A 16,606-nucleotide genomic window follows, 5' to 3' on the forward strand; every position below is an offset into this window, starting at 1 on the left:
CAAACAATGAAAATGAAACAAGTTATGTTACAAGTCACGAGATATACTTTTTCACATAACAGTAGCTTTTAGTACCTTGTTGCTTACACATTGAGCATTTCGAAAGGGAAGTGCACTAGCTGTGAAAAAATATTTGGCTCCTGGAACCTATAATGCATATTGTAAGGAGTAACAGAGCCAGAGGTTATGGCAGAAGCAGGAGGACATGCCCAGAGTCCAGAAGCAAGGTAAGTAGAAGGAAGCCATGTGAAAGGCAACTGCAGCTGTGGCGATGAGATGAGAGAGATAGACCCTAGTGAATTTCAAGTTTTCCAGATCAATCAACTGAATACAGGCTGCTTTGCTGAAGTCTTTAGTTACTAAATAGGATATAGACTACCGATGGATGTGGGAGAGCCAGGGACAGTGTTGGCACAACGCAAACCTGGTGGATGCAGATGGTCCAGGGTCTACTGTGTAAATATGCTTTATGATTGTCAAGCTAAAGGCGGGCCAGACATAGGCGTAATCATCACTCTTTTGTCCAAGGTTTCACTTATGCCTGGAGCGTTAATCTACTGTTCCTGTATCGCTCAGGTTTTGTCTTCAACGTACGAAAATAATTTGTGAAAAACTTTCTTGCCAATAACTTCCTGAGCTTCCTCTAAACATCCTTGGCTGTTTGTTAGAGGTGCCCAGCATGCTGCGGGAGCATTAAATGTATGCAAATAAACATCATTTACATTCAGCAAGCTTTGTATGTGAATGAATTTATGTTCGCACTTAATGGATGTTTTGACAACTAAAGGCATGAGTTGGACAGGTTTGGTCTACTGCATTTATCTTTCAGCCGAGATATATCAATGTAGAATCAGCTCAGCCACGACCTTGATTTGTTCTGCATCCACTTGCGAAGGTCGCGAAGAAGCAGCAACAGCTTAGCTCCTGTAGCAGACAGGATTTTCATGGACATCAGCCAGACTGTTGCTAGCATGAACCTACTGTACTTTTAAAGGATATCTCACTGCAGATGCCAAACAATTTTTTTTTTATTATTGCTCTTTCATTAATGAAATGTCCTGAGTAATCAGAGCATTTAGTTACCGTTTCACTTGAATTGGGTTCACTTTGTCTGGAAGCTGAATTCCTTTACAGATCTTCTCACATGGGAAAAGAGGCCAGTTTTGGCCGACATGTAATTGCTGCAAACAATATCCACTTCTCTGAAAAGCCAATAGTCCTAGTAGAAATCAATTTCTTCTCCTGTGATGTATTTGGCATTGTCTTGACATAATTAAAAGCTATAGGTCGTACACAACATTTTACACTTGGGTTCTAATATGGATACTGACTACTCTGAATGCATTCTACAGGTAAACCGTTTGGCTAGGTTGTACTATATAGCAGCCTCGAATGACCCCCACTCGTGGAATCATAACCCTCAATCAAGTGTTGGGGTGTGGTTAGGTGGACCTATCCTGGTCATGAATAGTTCAGTTATAATTATAAATAGTGTCGACCTGAGGTGCCAGGAGCCCATTGGTAAGGTTGACTGTAGAGGCCCACTTTTCAGCTACATGCAAATATTACATCATCCTATTTCACAAATTTGCATATACTGTACTATTATATAATAATTAGCTTGGCAGTTTGTTAAATGACTGATGACATTCTGCCCTTTTCTGTACAAAGTAAATCAAATGTATTGTGCCAGCTACAGTCCATACAGGGGCCCACCGGGGAATTTACCAGTTCTCCTATGGGCCAGTCCAAGCCTTCTTATAAATCCCATAGAGAGTGGTTCATAACATGAATAGGATTATGAAGCCTTCACTGATTTTTAGGCAGTGAACTCAGGTAAGTAAGTTAGCATTAGTCCCCAAGACACTTCATATTACACCTTAGTATGTTTTGCCCCTTTTTCTAATCTTGGACAGTAGTGATGAGTGAATATACTCGTTGCTCGGGTTTTCAGGAGCACGCTCGGGTGATCTCCGAGTATTTGTTAGTGTTCGGAGATTTAGTTTTCTTCACCTCAGCTGAATGATTTACAGCTATTAGCTAATATCTTTTATTTTTTGTCCACAGCAGATCAAGGCATCTCCATCGTTACAAACTAAAAATAACTCCTAAATACTATAGTACACAATTGAAGTTATGTAATTTCCTTCATGTTGTCCTTCCTCTGGAGTTACCGGTAATAGGAATAAAGGAACCACAAAAAAGGACACTGCAGGATGAGGCAAAACACGGGATTCATTTGTAGTATGTATAGAGGCACATAGATCTGCATAGGACCTTTGGACGCAAATTAGAGATATTTTTTTTTTCTAAATTATTTTAGAAATTTGTATATTTTCTTATATTTTAGAAAGTCACACTGCTACTAAAGCTCCACGCCGAGTTGGTTTACGCACCATTCCAGAACTCCTATCTAGCACCAGTAGCAGTTTTACAGGGTAAAAACTGCTAACAAGCTCCCCTTAAACATGAAATGCAGGTTTTCAGATAGATTTAGTACAAAATAAACTTAGTATTTGAAAATCATTAAGGAGACCATGATTGAATGATACATATGTGTCAGGTTTATTGTGCCCCGTAGAGTCATTTGTGCGGAAAATGTGATTTTCGAGTAAAAAAAGACGATGCTGCGTCCAGTAAAATGTAACACAATAGCGTATGGAAAAAACATTAGATTTAATATCCATCAGAGTAAAAGCCATCTTTCCAGCCACAATGTGAAGAACACCTGTGGCCACGAGCCGTTCGACAGTCATTTGGTTTTATATTGCTGCCCAGCTGCTGCGGAAACTTAAAGTCACAATTGGCCATTAAAAAATTGTGTGAACCATGTGTTGGCCCTTAGTCCTTGTCTTCAGTTATACTTTTTTGCAGTATTTTTTTCTTTTGCTGCATTATATTCATAGTTTGATAAATTTGACTTGAGCATATGTCAAAATTGTATAAAATAACTTTTATTTAAAAAGACAATATGACACTAATCCGGACGTTATTTTTTAGACACCTGTGGGACTTTTTCAAATTTTAGCAAACTTGTGCCAACATTGTATTATTACATTTGTGCTTTTAATGAACATCAACTACTGTACATTTTGCATCACGTTTTCTAGATGGTAGTAAAGGGTCTTTTTTTTGTATGTCTATGTGTTAAGTTGTGGTGCAAGCAAATCTTACATTTGGGAAGATTGGTGCAAGTGAATCCTAAAAGCTGTTTATTGTGATTTATTCCAATTTTATGAAACAGACGAGTCATTTTTCTGTATTTATATATTTACATATGAAAGTATTGGCATGACAGTATGGGCTTTTGTCCTCCTATAAAAGAAAAAAACATATTTTTTTTGTAAAGATCCGATGTGCAAAACATTCCATGTCCATTGATACGGCCCAGTTCACTTCAAGCCTGATTTGCATATATTGTCTCTTCTGGTTTTCTCTTGTCTGGTACATTTAATTACTATTTAAAAATGGTACCATTGTGTTATTGGATGGCAAGTCTATAATTCCAAAGGTGAAAAACGTTTTAATGTCTTTTATGGGCTATAGGGGGCAGTGTACGACACATTTCTTAACTAAAGGGATAATCTGTGTGGCATGCACCACCCCCTCATACCTTGTACTTGGCATAACACTATCTGTGTGTCATGCACCACTTCCTCATGCCCGGCACTAGGCATAGCACAATCTATGTGTCATGCACCACTTTCTCATGTGCGGCACTAGGCATAGCACAATCTATGTGCCATGCACCACTTCCTCATGCCCGCCACTAGGCATAACACAATCTGTGTGTCATGCACCACCTCCTCATGCCCGCCACTAGTCATAACACAATCTGTGTGTCATGCACCACCTCCTCCTGGCTGGCACTAGGCATAGCACAATCTGTGTGTCATGCACCAGCCCTTCAAGGCCGGCACTAGGCATAGCACAATCTGTATGTCAAACACCATCCCCCCATGCCCGGCACTAGGCATAGCACAATCTGTGTGTCATGCACCACCTCCTCATGCCCAACACTAGGCATATCACAATCTGCGTGTCATGCACCACCTCCTCATGCCCAACACTAGGCATAGCACAATCTGCGTGTCATACACCACCTCCTCATGCCCAACACTAGGCATATCACAATCTGCGTGTCATGCACCACCTCCTCATGCCCAACACTAGGCATAGCACAATCTGTGTCATACACCACCTTCTCATGCCTGGTACTAGGTGTAGCACAATCTGTTTGTCATGCACCACCTCCTCATGCCCAATACTAGGCATAGCACAATCTGTGTGTCATGCACCACCTCCTCATGCCTGGTACTAGGTGTAGCACAATCTATGTGTCATGCACCACCTCCTCATGCCTGGTACTAGGTGTAGCACAATCTATGTGTCATGCACCACCTCCTCATGCCTGGTACTAGGTGTAGCACAATCTATGTGTCATGCACCACCTCCTCATGCCTGGTACTAGGTGTAGCACAATCTGTGTGTCATGCACCACCTCCTCATGCCCAATACTAGGCATAGCACAATCTGTGTGTCATGCACCACCTCCTCATGCCCAACACTAGGCATATCACAATCTGCGTGTCATGCACCACCTCCTCATGCCCAACACTAGGCATAGCACAATCTGTGTGTCATGCACCACCTCCTCATGCCCAATACTAGGCATAGCACAATCTGTGTGTCATGCACCACCTCCTCATGCCCAACACTAGGCATATCACAATCTGCGTGTCATGCACCACCTCCTCATGCCCAACACTAGGCATATCACAATCTGCGTGTCATGCACCACCTCCTCATGCCCAACACTAGGCATAGCACAATCTGCGTGTCATGCACCACCTCCCTTTTTAGGAAATAGGTGGCATATTCTCTAACAGAATGTACTTAACACTTTATTTTGTATTTTGTGGTTTGTTTTACTCACAGTGGGATCTCTTTCTATTCCAGCACACTTTCCCTTCTGTAGGTAACTTTGCTCTGCCCTCCTTTCTTTAGGAGGAATGAGAAGCGCTCACCGGCCTTTCAGGCAGCATAGGTTCTAGTCGCCATTGTCTAGTCTGTGGTTAAGGCTATCTTTGCTCACACAATAACCACTAGGGACTGTGGGTCAGGACCTCTAGTCTGTACAGGAACTGGTAGGGTCAGTTGCACGTTTTAGTGTGTTACCCATTTTTCCAAGTGAGATGCTACACTATCATAACACACTGTAAATATATAATCTAGCCTTATATTAACCGCAGTTTCAATAATTTAGATAACTATAGTACAGTGATTCTTCTACCCGGCACTCCAGTACTTAGTGGCTATTTACGAAATAACATTTTTTTTAATGTCTATTGGACAGGACAAGGTTAAACAGAGATCAAACTTCCAGTTAATTGTTCATAGGAAGTCAGTCCTTGAATGGTTTGTCAGGAAGGAGTCTACGTGGCTTAAAGCATACGTAAAATATTGTTTTGCACATAAATGGTCAACGGGTTTAATTTTTATCTGTAATCATTAGTAAATAATGGCATCTTGTGTGTCTATTTATGACTGGTGTCTATTATGGTAATTTTCAGAAATCTCAGCCAGCCTGGAAACATTAGTTCCAAGTAATATAATCAATGTGTGTTTGGGAAGAAAATCCATCTTACTGTATATCGTAGCAACATATTCTTGGAAATGTGGTAAATGAGTTGGATATTACTGTTTGTAATTATGTCGTTATGTTGGTAAGTTTCCGCATACACAGCCTTGTTTTTTTATGTATGCAGTAAAAGAAAGCCATTAAGATGGTGTATAGGAAATCACTATGAGTATATGTATGCTGTATGTATATATACTGTATATATAACTATATATACACATTAATGTTTTTGTCTAAACTTCTTCATTGTAATTGAATTGATTGACATAAAAAGTTGCTACGTCTCGTCTCCCCATATGACTATTAAAGGTGCTTTCAGATCTCATACAGTGGTTAAATGTAAAGTGCTGCGGAATATGTTGGTGCTATGGAAATTAAAATTATTATTATAGTATTATGGTATACCTCGAGGATATGCGATCACTGGTGGTCCAAAAACTATCACACTACATACCCCTCACAGCCACCCCAACACTGCAGTGCAACCCCGTTCAATTGGCTATGTCTTCTATATTCTCTGGATTGATGAGGGTGCCGAGGTTGAGCTCCCACTATCATAGAGTAATGTCATGTCCTAGTGATAAGCCTTTACTTTGTGAAAAAGCTAAAAAGAAGTTGAGATATAATTAACTTTTTGCTGGACCTAGAAGAAAAAAACATAAAGGTTTCCAAAAGTCATGAGTATAACAAATGCGAAAAAAGGTCATTTGGGTCAAATTTTTCTTTAACTATGTAGATGGACAGCTCATCGGCTTGGTCGTCATCTCTGTTGCCTTTCTACATTGCGGTCTTGGGTTTGGACCTGACCACAGCTGACTTCTGCATGAAACTTTTATATTTTCCCTGTGATTGTGTGGTTTTCCCTTGGTTTCCTCACATAGTACAAGATCCTACTTTTAGGTTTATTGACTTCTTTTGAAATCGGCCTTAGTGCCTAAGTGTGACAAACTCAGTACAACACTAACCACTTCAAAATGCCTAATAGAAAATAAAATGACATTTCTTTATTTGGTTAGTTATTCCTTTAAAGTTTTTAGGCCAGACTGGAAACCTATTGGTAGGACGTAAAATATTTTTGGTAATGCCAGAAAATTTGTAGGTGGATTTTCGAACTAGTAGGTGAGACAAAATATTTTTTTTAAGGTACTAAAGGTCATAGGGCAGTATGTTGGCTCAGTGGTTAGCACTGTTGCTTTGTAGTACTCTGGTGCTGGGATCAAATCTCGCCAAGGACCACTTCTGCAAAGAGTTTGTATACTCACCCCATGGTTACATGTGTTCCTTATAGGTACATCTAATTTCTCCAAAGACATACAGAGTTTAGGTTACGACCCCTAATGGAGACAGTGATTATAAAGTGATGTGGATTATGATAGGAATATTGAGGTCTAGCAAATAATAAAATGATAAAAATGTAAAATTTTTTCATTCTTACCCTCTAGGTCACCATTAACTAGAATCAATATTTGTGATCTTCACGCATAGAGCAGTACATTTTCTCAAACCATCTGATTTATTCTTTATTTTCATTTCAGCAAACAGCAAGACCAACTTTTTTTGCTCGGAAATTTGAAGCCTCAGTGAACCAAGAGATAATTGGGCAGTTAGATTACTACCTGTATGGTAACTACCCATCTGGTACGCCAGGCCTGAGATCATACTGGGAGAATTTGTATGATGAACCAGACGGCATCCACAGTATTAACGATGTTATGTTGACCATGTTCCATTCATTCTCCCGCATGGGTCTCAAAAGAGCTGAGGGGTCTCTGCACACCGATGGAGAAAACACTTGCCGGTATGTTGATGGCTATATCTGTTATGTACTACTCTTATTACACTGATAAGCAAAAGGGTAACAATGTTTTGAACTTTTGACTTTCAGGCACCATATCTCACCATCCACTGCTGCTTCAAACGTGAGGCTACCATCATTTTTTAGGCAATCATCTCGACTATCTCATTCATAAATTTGACTTGCAACTGTGTAGCATATGCTTAGTTATGCAGATTCTTATCATGTCACCGAATTGTTACTGTTTTGCTCCTAAAAATCTAAATTTTAAGTTGTATTATTTTGTTAGAATTTTGCAAATCCACCTTTAGGTTTCAACACTGACCGGATCCTTCTGGGCTGCTCTCGGGCAGATTCAAAAATATTTTAACCGAACTCTAAGCTCAGGTCTCTTCTACATGTTCCCAAAGTTGGTGCTTAGTAGCCGACTCACTTGGATATGTGACAGATTTTTCTTCAACTCTACCCACAAGGGTTCGATTGGGTTGAGGTCTTATCATGCTGTGATGATCTTCATTAAGAAAGGGGTGCCTCAAACTGTCCCTGGAGCTGGGACCCTAACCATTACTGTCCCGAGGGTACTCTTAAAGTTACAGAGGCCTGAGTCTCTGTCTTTACTATTCTCCTGTAAAAGCCCTAATCTATCCCCTTTCCCACCCAATGAGGCATGGGACAGAAATGAAAAGTAAACCAGAAACAAAGACAAGATAGGGATAATAGAAAACCTTTATCATACAAAAGCACTAATCAACAATAGGGACGATGATAGGGACAGGGAGGAGTAAACTGAATGGGAAAAGGGAACAGGAGACAAACAAACAGGTACAACAGCAAACTACAGTACACCACATTTCCAAACTTCAACTACTTAGCTATAGCACACAGCACAGGAAGATGAATCTTTCACCTGCAAGGACTAAATGCCCAGAGCCTGTATAAATAGAGATAGAAAAGAGTAAGGAGTTTCAACTGAGAACAACCAGGTTGTATGGTCTCAGTCAACATGGAAAGAGTCCTTAACCCTCTCAACACTGCAGGAAAGAGAAATCCATTTAAATTAGGACATGAATCACATCATCTCTAAAGCGGACTGCGCTTCATTACCCGACATGACTATCTAAGGCTACGTTCACACTTGCTTTTGGCTAGTCTGCGTATGGCTGCGTACTTCCTCCCTTAAGCTCCGCCTACTTTCGCATACAACGCATGTCCCTGCGTACCCAATATTAGAGATAGGTACGCAGGATGACGCAGGATGCATACGGAAGTTATCGGAGTGTAGGCAGACCTTAAGGGAGGAAATACGCAGCCAAACGCTGACCAGCCAAACACAAGTGTTAACCCGGCCTAGCACCAAGTCTTCCGGGGGGATGTGACACCTTCATGACAGATCTAGGGACTGTGGGGGCCACACCAGCACCTCTACTTTATTGTCGTTGAACTATTTCTTTGCCAATCCCGATGTATGCTTTGGGTCTTTGTCCTATTGAAACACTATGTCGTCCTTTTCATACCCATAATACTTGAATGTACGAGGTCGTCTCACGTTCGAAGCACTAGTGGACGGTGAAATATTAAGCCAAAAGTTCTGAACATTGTTACCCTTTTGCTCATCAGTGTAAATAAATCCCAAAAATAAATGCTACTATTAGAAGTGATAAGTTCTCAAATTGTGTTTTTTTCCAATTTAAAAACATTCTAATACATTTTTTTAATATATCTTTACCTATTTGTTTCAGGAAATAGTGAGCGAAGACAAATACATATGCCATTATGGGTCATTAATAGGTTGTCAGCTAGACTTTTTAGACACCAACATTAAAAATCTGCCTAAAATAATATTATATTGCTGGAAGTGTGTTTGTTTTCCACCTAAGTGACTATCTATTTATTAATTATTTAGGAATGATCTAATTAATCTGAGAAAGGTTTCCAGTGGACCAGGAATTGTGTTTCTACATCTATATCATTAGATTGTGACTAGTTTGGAGCACTACTTAACTTTTAGTAGCTGAATACCCTTCATAATATCACTGTGATAACTAGTAGATCAGTGGAAGTGCAATTCTGTCTGACTCAGACGTTAAACATTGTACAGTACAATGTTTACCTACCTTGGAGGTGGCACTAGGCGGGGAGTAGAGCTGGAGTGGCAGACGATTCCTATCTACGGTACCATTTGCATATCAATTCTAACACTGATTTCTCAATAACGGAAGAAAGGACTGGTCATGTAAAGGTATTGCTGGGCTTGTCTTTGTAAAAGAGCTACATTCACGTATAAATAGCTTGGGGGTAGAATCCTGCTGACAGATTCCCTTTAATTAAAGTCATTCTTAAGGTACCGTCACACTCAGCAACTTTGCAATGAGAACGACAACAATCCGTGACGTTGCAGCGTCCTGGATAGCGATCTCGTTGTGTTTGACATGCAGCAGCGATCTGGATCCCACTGTGCCATCGCTGGTCGGAGCTAGAAGTCCAGAACTTTATTTCGTCGCCAGGTCGGCGTGTATCGTCATGTTTGACATCAAAAGCAACGACGCCAGCAACGAGCATAGGGCCCTTAGATGTGTGTCGGATCGGTACACTCCGGCTGTTTTACATGGAGCTAACAACCAGCGAGAACGAGAAGTGAGTCGCCGTTACGTCACTGGATCGCTCCTGCATCGTTCTGGAGTTGCTGTGTTTGACGTCTCTACAGCGACCTAAACAGCGACGCTCCAGCGATCTAGTTTAGGTCGGCTCGTTGTCTGTATCGCTGCAGCGTCGCTGAGTGTGACGGCACCTTTACTCTTTTTTTTACAACTTACAAATTTTAGCAGCGTACCTCAAACAGATTGATAAAACTAACTACCCGATTCCTAGTTCAGGAGAATCTTTCATTCAAAGATTATGGTATGATGGTTTAGAAATCTATTGCCCGCATGTATACGATCAATATTGATGCTAAACCATCATTTCCATGGGTGATGTCATTGGTTTATACTGAAGAATGCATATAATTTTAATCTCCGGCTGTAATATACATAGCCGATATCCGTTAGTACATTACCGGAATATCATAATCTAAGCAGAACAGTTATAGCTTTCATTGGGCGCTAAGAGGATCTCTGTAATAAATGACACGTGCGGTCACCAAGGTCAGTTCAATAGTATAAACAGTTCTGCCGAGATGTAACCACTTTAACGCTATTGTCCAGACCTGCAATTATGAGGTTCTCGAAGACCCTTCATATGCACATCAACAGCCTTGTCGTCTGGCTGCATATCTAAAGAGCGGCCGTCAATACCGCTTCTTTGTTCAGAAGAAATTCCTATTCACGTTGAAGTCAAACATCCCATCGATCCCAGCATCGCTTCACTTATTTGAATTCCCTCAGGCGGCTTTGGGATAAAAAAAAAATCTGCAATTAAATTGTTTATTTTTTTCGATCATCTATTTTGCAAGAACCGTGAAAATTTGCTCCAAATATTCAAGGAGTAAGTGCTTACCGTCACACATGCTAATAAAGAACAGGGCACGTTAGTATTCTGCGCGGCAGGTGGGGTTCTGCTTATATTGGCTGCTGTGATTTATTTGCAGCGTCTTTGCGGAGTCCATCAATGTCGGCCTTGTTTGTATTCTGACTGCTCCGCATTTGTTAAGACATAACGAACGTAAAAAAGAAAAAAAAATCCATCCAGATGTTCTATATCTCGACAGCATTATTTTATAAACTAATGAAACATTTTTATGGGGTCTTGTTAGGCTAGATGTGTACAATATCTGCAGACTTTGAGTTTCTTCTCATTATTTTGAGTTACTCTGTTAGTCTACGACACATCTGTTCAGAAGCTGCTTCACAAATCACCTTACGAAGCAGATGGAAGGCAGACATTTAATGGATAGAACTATACAGAAATATATCTGTAGAAAATGTAAATATAAAATATGGATGTTCTAATACATCTAAGCAAATGACTTAAGAGCATCGATCAAGAGCCTAAACCAGTCACATCTCCTATACCATGACTTCCATCAACTTGACTCGGCCATGCTGTGCCATTATCAAATTTACTGCACCCACTGTACTATGGTAGTCACATCATTTACCCCAGTGCCAGTTTCAGATGTAGAAAAATCCTTGGCAAATTATGTCTTCAAAAACAACCAATTGAAACCTGAAAAAATGTATGGGCTGAGGCTGAGGGGCCCACCAGAGGATTCTCCTGTTCTCCAGAGGGCCAGTCCAAGCCTGGGCTGAGCTGTTGGTGGAGAAAAGTAATTTATACTTGGCGTAATCTCTAATGATTCAATGCTAGATCAAAATATGCAGAAGTGGCGCCTAACACCTCCATAATTGGGAGCAATTAATTGTGAAAGGTTTCTTAGGTTTTCCGGTGCTGATCATGATCACATATTGTGCTCACATATCTGCCTAGATGTGTACACCTTCAGTAGGTATCATGTAACCGTCCTACTCATTTTACCTGCCGATACACATGTATGCTCAATCTGCCCAAGCGTACAAGTGTTTTCATTGGGGAGAGGAAAGTAGACACCTTGTTTGGCTTCTTATTTCCTTGGATCGGGCATTGAAATTTAAAATCTCCAATCATCTGTCAGGGATGAATGTTAGGAGGCCTCAACACACAAGAGCGTCAGCAATTCCTCTAGAAATTGGCAGGTTCTTTTCTAATGGGGTTTACTGTTAAAATTCTGATATCTAGTTCTTTCAACGTCAGCAGGATTGAGATACTGAGATACAAGCACTTTCAACCCCCCCTAACAAATATATGTGTAAAATGTTATAAAAGTAAGATAAAATAACACATAATCTTTCTAATATTAGCTTGATGGAATCCGCATTCCGTGACACCATAGCTCTCAAAAAAACTGAAGGAAGATCAATGAATGCCAGTAGGAAGAGCTAAACCTTTTCTTTCTGTTTTTCTCATTCTGTTCCACTTTTCAGGTACTATCCCATGGGCCACCCAGTGTCAGTCCATCTTTATTTTCTCGCTGACCGCTTCCAGGGTTTTCTTATTAAACATCATGCCACTAATCTCGCAGTCAGTAAACTTGAGACATTGGAGACCTGGGTGATGCCAAAGAAAGTTTTCAAGATTGCCAATCCAACGAGTGATTTCGGGAGGCTGCAATTTTCTGAGGTGAGTTAAAGCTAAATATAAAAGGAGAAAGAATATATTACAACTGGAAGAAGTTTTATTAAGACTAAAGTCATGTCTCTAACATCTACAGTAAGTGTTAGGCTTCAAGTCTATTTGCAAGATTGTAAGAAGCGCTATGACCTGTGGAGATCCCAATAGACTGGAAAGTCACTGACGATTGAGGATACAGTTGAACTGAGATGGTGAAGCTCTTCTTCTCTGCTCCCAGTCTTAGTATTCTGTGTGGAGTTGGGGTGGCATCACTGGGACTTCTAAGGGACTTTGTGCTTCCATTCGCTAAACATATGACTCTGGAGACATTTGGGAAGTGGGGTTACCACATACGACAAGTTCCCAGCTTCTATAATAGGGATGGTTCAAGTCTACAATCTTCTAAAACAGCAAAACGAAAGAATGTGGCCATTTCACAGACAAAACCCAAGAGAAAACAAAATGAGCATATACCCTGTAGTAAGTAAATAGTAATAGTACATGTAAATAACATAGGACACTTGAACTCTATTTTGGTCAAAACAGCGTAAAGGCCATCATACCACAATGAGGTGTATCCAGTCGGGACCATCCTATCCAGTCTCTAGTATTAAAACCTTAACACATGGTAGAAATCCCCAGGTTCTGCTCCAGGGATGATTCAAGTCTAAAAGCTTTTGAAACAGTCTTGTCTAGGAAAGAGTGATCCATCTCCTCTTGGTTCTCTCCATGGTTTGGTTAGATTTTGACCTTAACCACTATCAGCGGGATCTGGAAGTTAGTCCAAGGGTAGAAACAGCCACAGAAACTTACCGTGGAAATAGGTGCTGCTTCATAGATATGGTTCCAATGAAGCGGAATAAGCTAAAAAACTGTTTGTTTTTCTTATACAGACAACACGTTTTGGTGCAGGTCCTTACATCTGTTAATGAAGGTGAATATGCTTGTACTGAAATGTGTTGTTTTTATCTCAATAAAGTTGGTTATTCACCTAATTGGAGCTTTTATCGGGCAGCGTCTGTCTCCCCTTAGGTTTTCTGTGTCCACTTCTAACTTTTCACTAACCTATGTCTCTTAGGACTTTTTCCCACATTACTGATTTGGAGAGGGAAATCTGCAGAGGATCTGGACTTGAGGATGGTGAATCTGCAGGAGATTACATTAGCAACAAGTGAATAAGACTTCACAGTTTCATCCACACATTGTGGAACATTTCGTGTGTGGATATTGACTTACATTGTGGATTTTTACATCCCCAGAATATCAATTCTTGGTGCAGATTTTCACTGTGGACTTCACCTTTTACAATCCATATGGGTAAATCCACAACAAATGTGCAAGCAAAGCGTTTTTTGTTGCGGATCGGCAACAGAATCTACCTTATGTAGATTTTTCTATCGATTGTGAACATACCGTTATACTGGAAACAGAAGAAACTGAAGGGAGAAAAATCTGACACAGGATCCTCGCAGAAGGACTACCAGTGCTTGTGGTTTTGGGTGATGAAGTGTTTTTGAAAGTAGGCACTCGTTTAACACAAATTCTTGTCATGTTGGGCACTCGGTAGATATTAAGATAAGAGTATCTTCCATTTAGGAATATGTATAGAAATAAGGATAGAATATGTGGTTGGAAGATAAGTATTAGAGCTAACAAATCCCATATCCCTGTGCTATGCACAAGAGTGGCAAATGATGTACAATGCTAAGATATAAGTATTTAGTATTCTGTTCCAACCAGAAATTAATTGGGCACATTCTTTTTCTATCAATGTGGCCAACATAACAAATGGCGATCGTGATTGAACAATTAAGAAAGACCAATGTAGATCTCAGACTTTTGGTGTGTGTGGCAAATCCCAGACATTAATGTTCCATTAAGGAGATTAATGCTTTGTTAGTGCTGTTTATCAAAGTGTCTGCTGGTTGACTTTTAATTCCCTGAAGTGATAAGTTATCACCGCTATAATTTTTCCCACTTTTTACTTTCATTTGTTTGTTACTGTCGCTTCTACTTTACCATTTAAATAAAGTCTCCTTGTGCTAGATCGTTGCTCATTTTTGGAATTGTCAAATATCTAAGAGTTCTTTTAAAATATAGACTCTTGCACATAGGAATGGTGAGTGCATAGACTGCAGACACTATACATGATGCCTCCGTGAGCCACTTATTCTCTCATAGAAGTACTATGTGCCATGGTTTCATCACTCACTGTGTCCTATGGACACTATAAGTGACAGCTCAGCCGCCCTATAGGATCTGGAGTGTGTCTTCGAATTTCAGTATGGTTATTGACAGCCCAGTCATCCAATCTGATGCTGGAGCGTTCTGGGATGTCAGTATTTTGATTGACAACCCTGCTTAAATCTGGCCTAGCCTAAGGTCGTTCCTCCCGTTCTTGATAATTTGCTAGCTATTTATCTGACTAGCTATGAGCAGACCATTGTCAGTTGTAGCTTTTCTCAGTGGAGTATGTGCCCATTGCTCTATGTCTGATTTCCTTATCTTGTTGCCGGACCTTAGATTTGTCTTGACAATTCCTATGTATTGTCCCTTTTGCTTTTGATGCTCTCTGTCTTCAGGTACCTGACCCTGGACTTGGCCTCTGACTATCCTTTTCTCTTATACCTTTATCTTGAAGTACCTTTATGGAATTAGACCCAGGACAGTGACTTGACCATGTCTTTGTCTTGCCCCTCTGTACTACTATCCCTCCTGGTATCTGACCTCGGACTTTCTGATTACACTGGCTCATGGTTTGTCCTTGAGAAGTGACTCAGCATCACTCTGTGCATAAATTACTTAACTTTAATGTAGCCTTCCAATCTAAAGTAGAAATTTGGCCACATGTAGCTGTATAGTACACACAAGTACATACTCCATTGCATCTATTTTGTGATGGGGGTTCAGAAGAGAGAAACAGCGATAGCCGCTTAGAAAGGGAGGACATCAATTATGTATTCCATACGTTGGCCATGAACAGTATGATCAGTTTTTTTACTATAGACTGAAGGATTGCTTTAAAGGGGTTTTCTGAACCTCTATATTCAGGAGATCACCATTTCACAGCTACATAGTGTTAGGGCTAGCGGAACGCACCGAGTAAATAGAGATGTTTATTGATATTGGTGCGTTCGCAACCCGGGGTCCACCGTGCAGGAGTACCTGCTGCTAGCAAACGGCGGAGCTATATGGCGGTATAGACTAACTCAGTTAATTCACTGAGTAGCCGTGAAAGGAAAGCACTGTGCCCTGTTAGACTCCACAGAGGCACAGGCTAACTGCCCAAACAGAGAGCAGTCAGTGGTCACACAAACACACAAAATTCCTCGCCGGAGGAGCCAGCATTCTAGGGGCTTATTTCAGCCGGGTCCCTGAATACACTCAGACTCAATCTCCTCGCCGGAGGAGCCAGCATTCTAGGGGCTTATTTCAGCCGGGTCCCTGAATACACTCAGACTCAATCTCCTCGCCGGAGGAGCCAGCATTCTAGGGGCTTATTTCAGCCGGGTCCCTGAACACACATACATGTGATCACACTGGCGCAAAGCACATAACATAAGACGATACTAGCGCATGGCCGTGCGGTCATGCGCAGTTTATATAGTTGCAGCACAGGAAGCTGCTACTGAAGTTTTTGCCCTTTCAGGACCTTCCAGAAGGACCAATGGAAAGTGCTGCAGTACCTGAGCATGTTTTGCCCTTTCAGGACCTTCCAGAAGGACCAATGGAATGTACTGCAGCACCTGAGCATGTGACCGAACATGTGGCCCTTGACCTCCAATGGGAAACCCTGCCCTGGGCATGCTCAGTGTGAGTAAACAAGGACTTAGTCCCAGAGAGGCTCGCTCACCGCAGATCAGTGCAGGGTACCATAGGAAAGCCAGAAAAGGCAGTAGTGACCCTATGCACCGAATCAGCCCCAGTGAGACACTGGGAGCGACGTCTCTGCTGAGCAGAGCCCACTGCGGCCGATACTGAATGGGAGACCGCAGCAGACACGGATCGAGATTCCCCCTGTGCAG

At 41.1% G+C, this 16,606-nt stretch overlaps 1 protein-coding gene across 1 annotated transcript in view; it reads left to right on the forward strand.

Annotated features, from left to right (window-relative positions):
• The window catches only part of XYLT1 (xylosyltransferase 1), a 331,938-nt gene that overhangs the window by 297,158 nt on the left and 18,174 nt on the right, over window positions 1–16,606 (forward strand). Inside the window, exons 8-9 of the mRNA XM_069734116.1 lie at window positions 7,177–7,439; window positions 12,395–12,590. Of these exons, the coding sequence (XP_069590217.1) occupies window positions 7,177–7,439; window positions 12,395–12,590 (459 nt within the window). The remainder of the gene's footprint in view (window positions 1–7,176; window positions 7,440–12,394; window positions 12,591–16,606) is intronic.

Source organism: Ranitomeya imitator, chromosome 7 (assembly GCF_032444005.1).
Source record: "Ranitomeya imitator isolate aRanImi1 chromosome 7, aRanImi1.pri, whole genome shotgun sequence".
Lineage (NCBI taxonomy): Eukaryota > Metazoa > Chordata > Amphibia > Anura > Dendrobatidae > Ranitomeya > Ranitomeya imitator.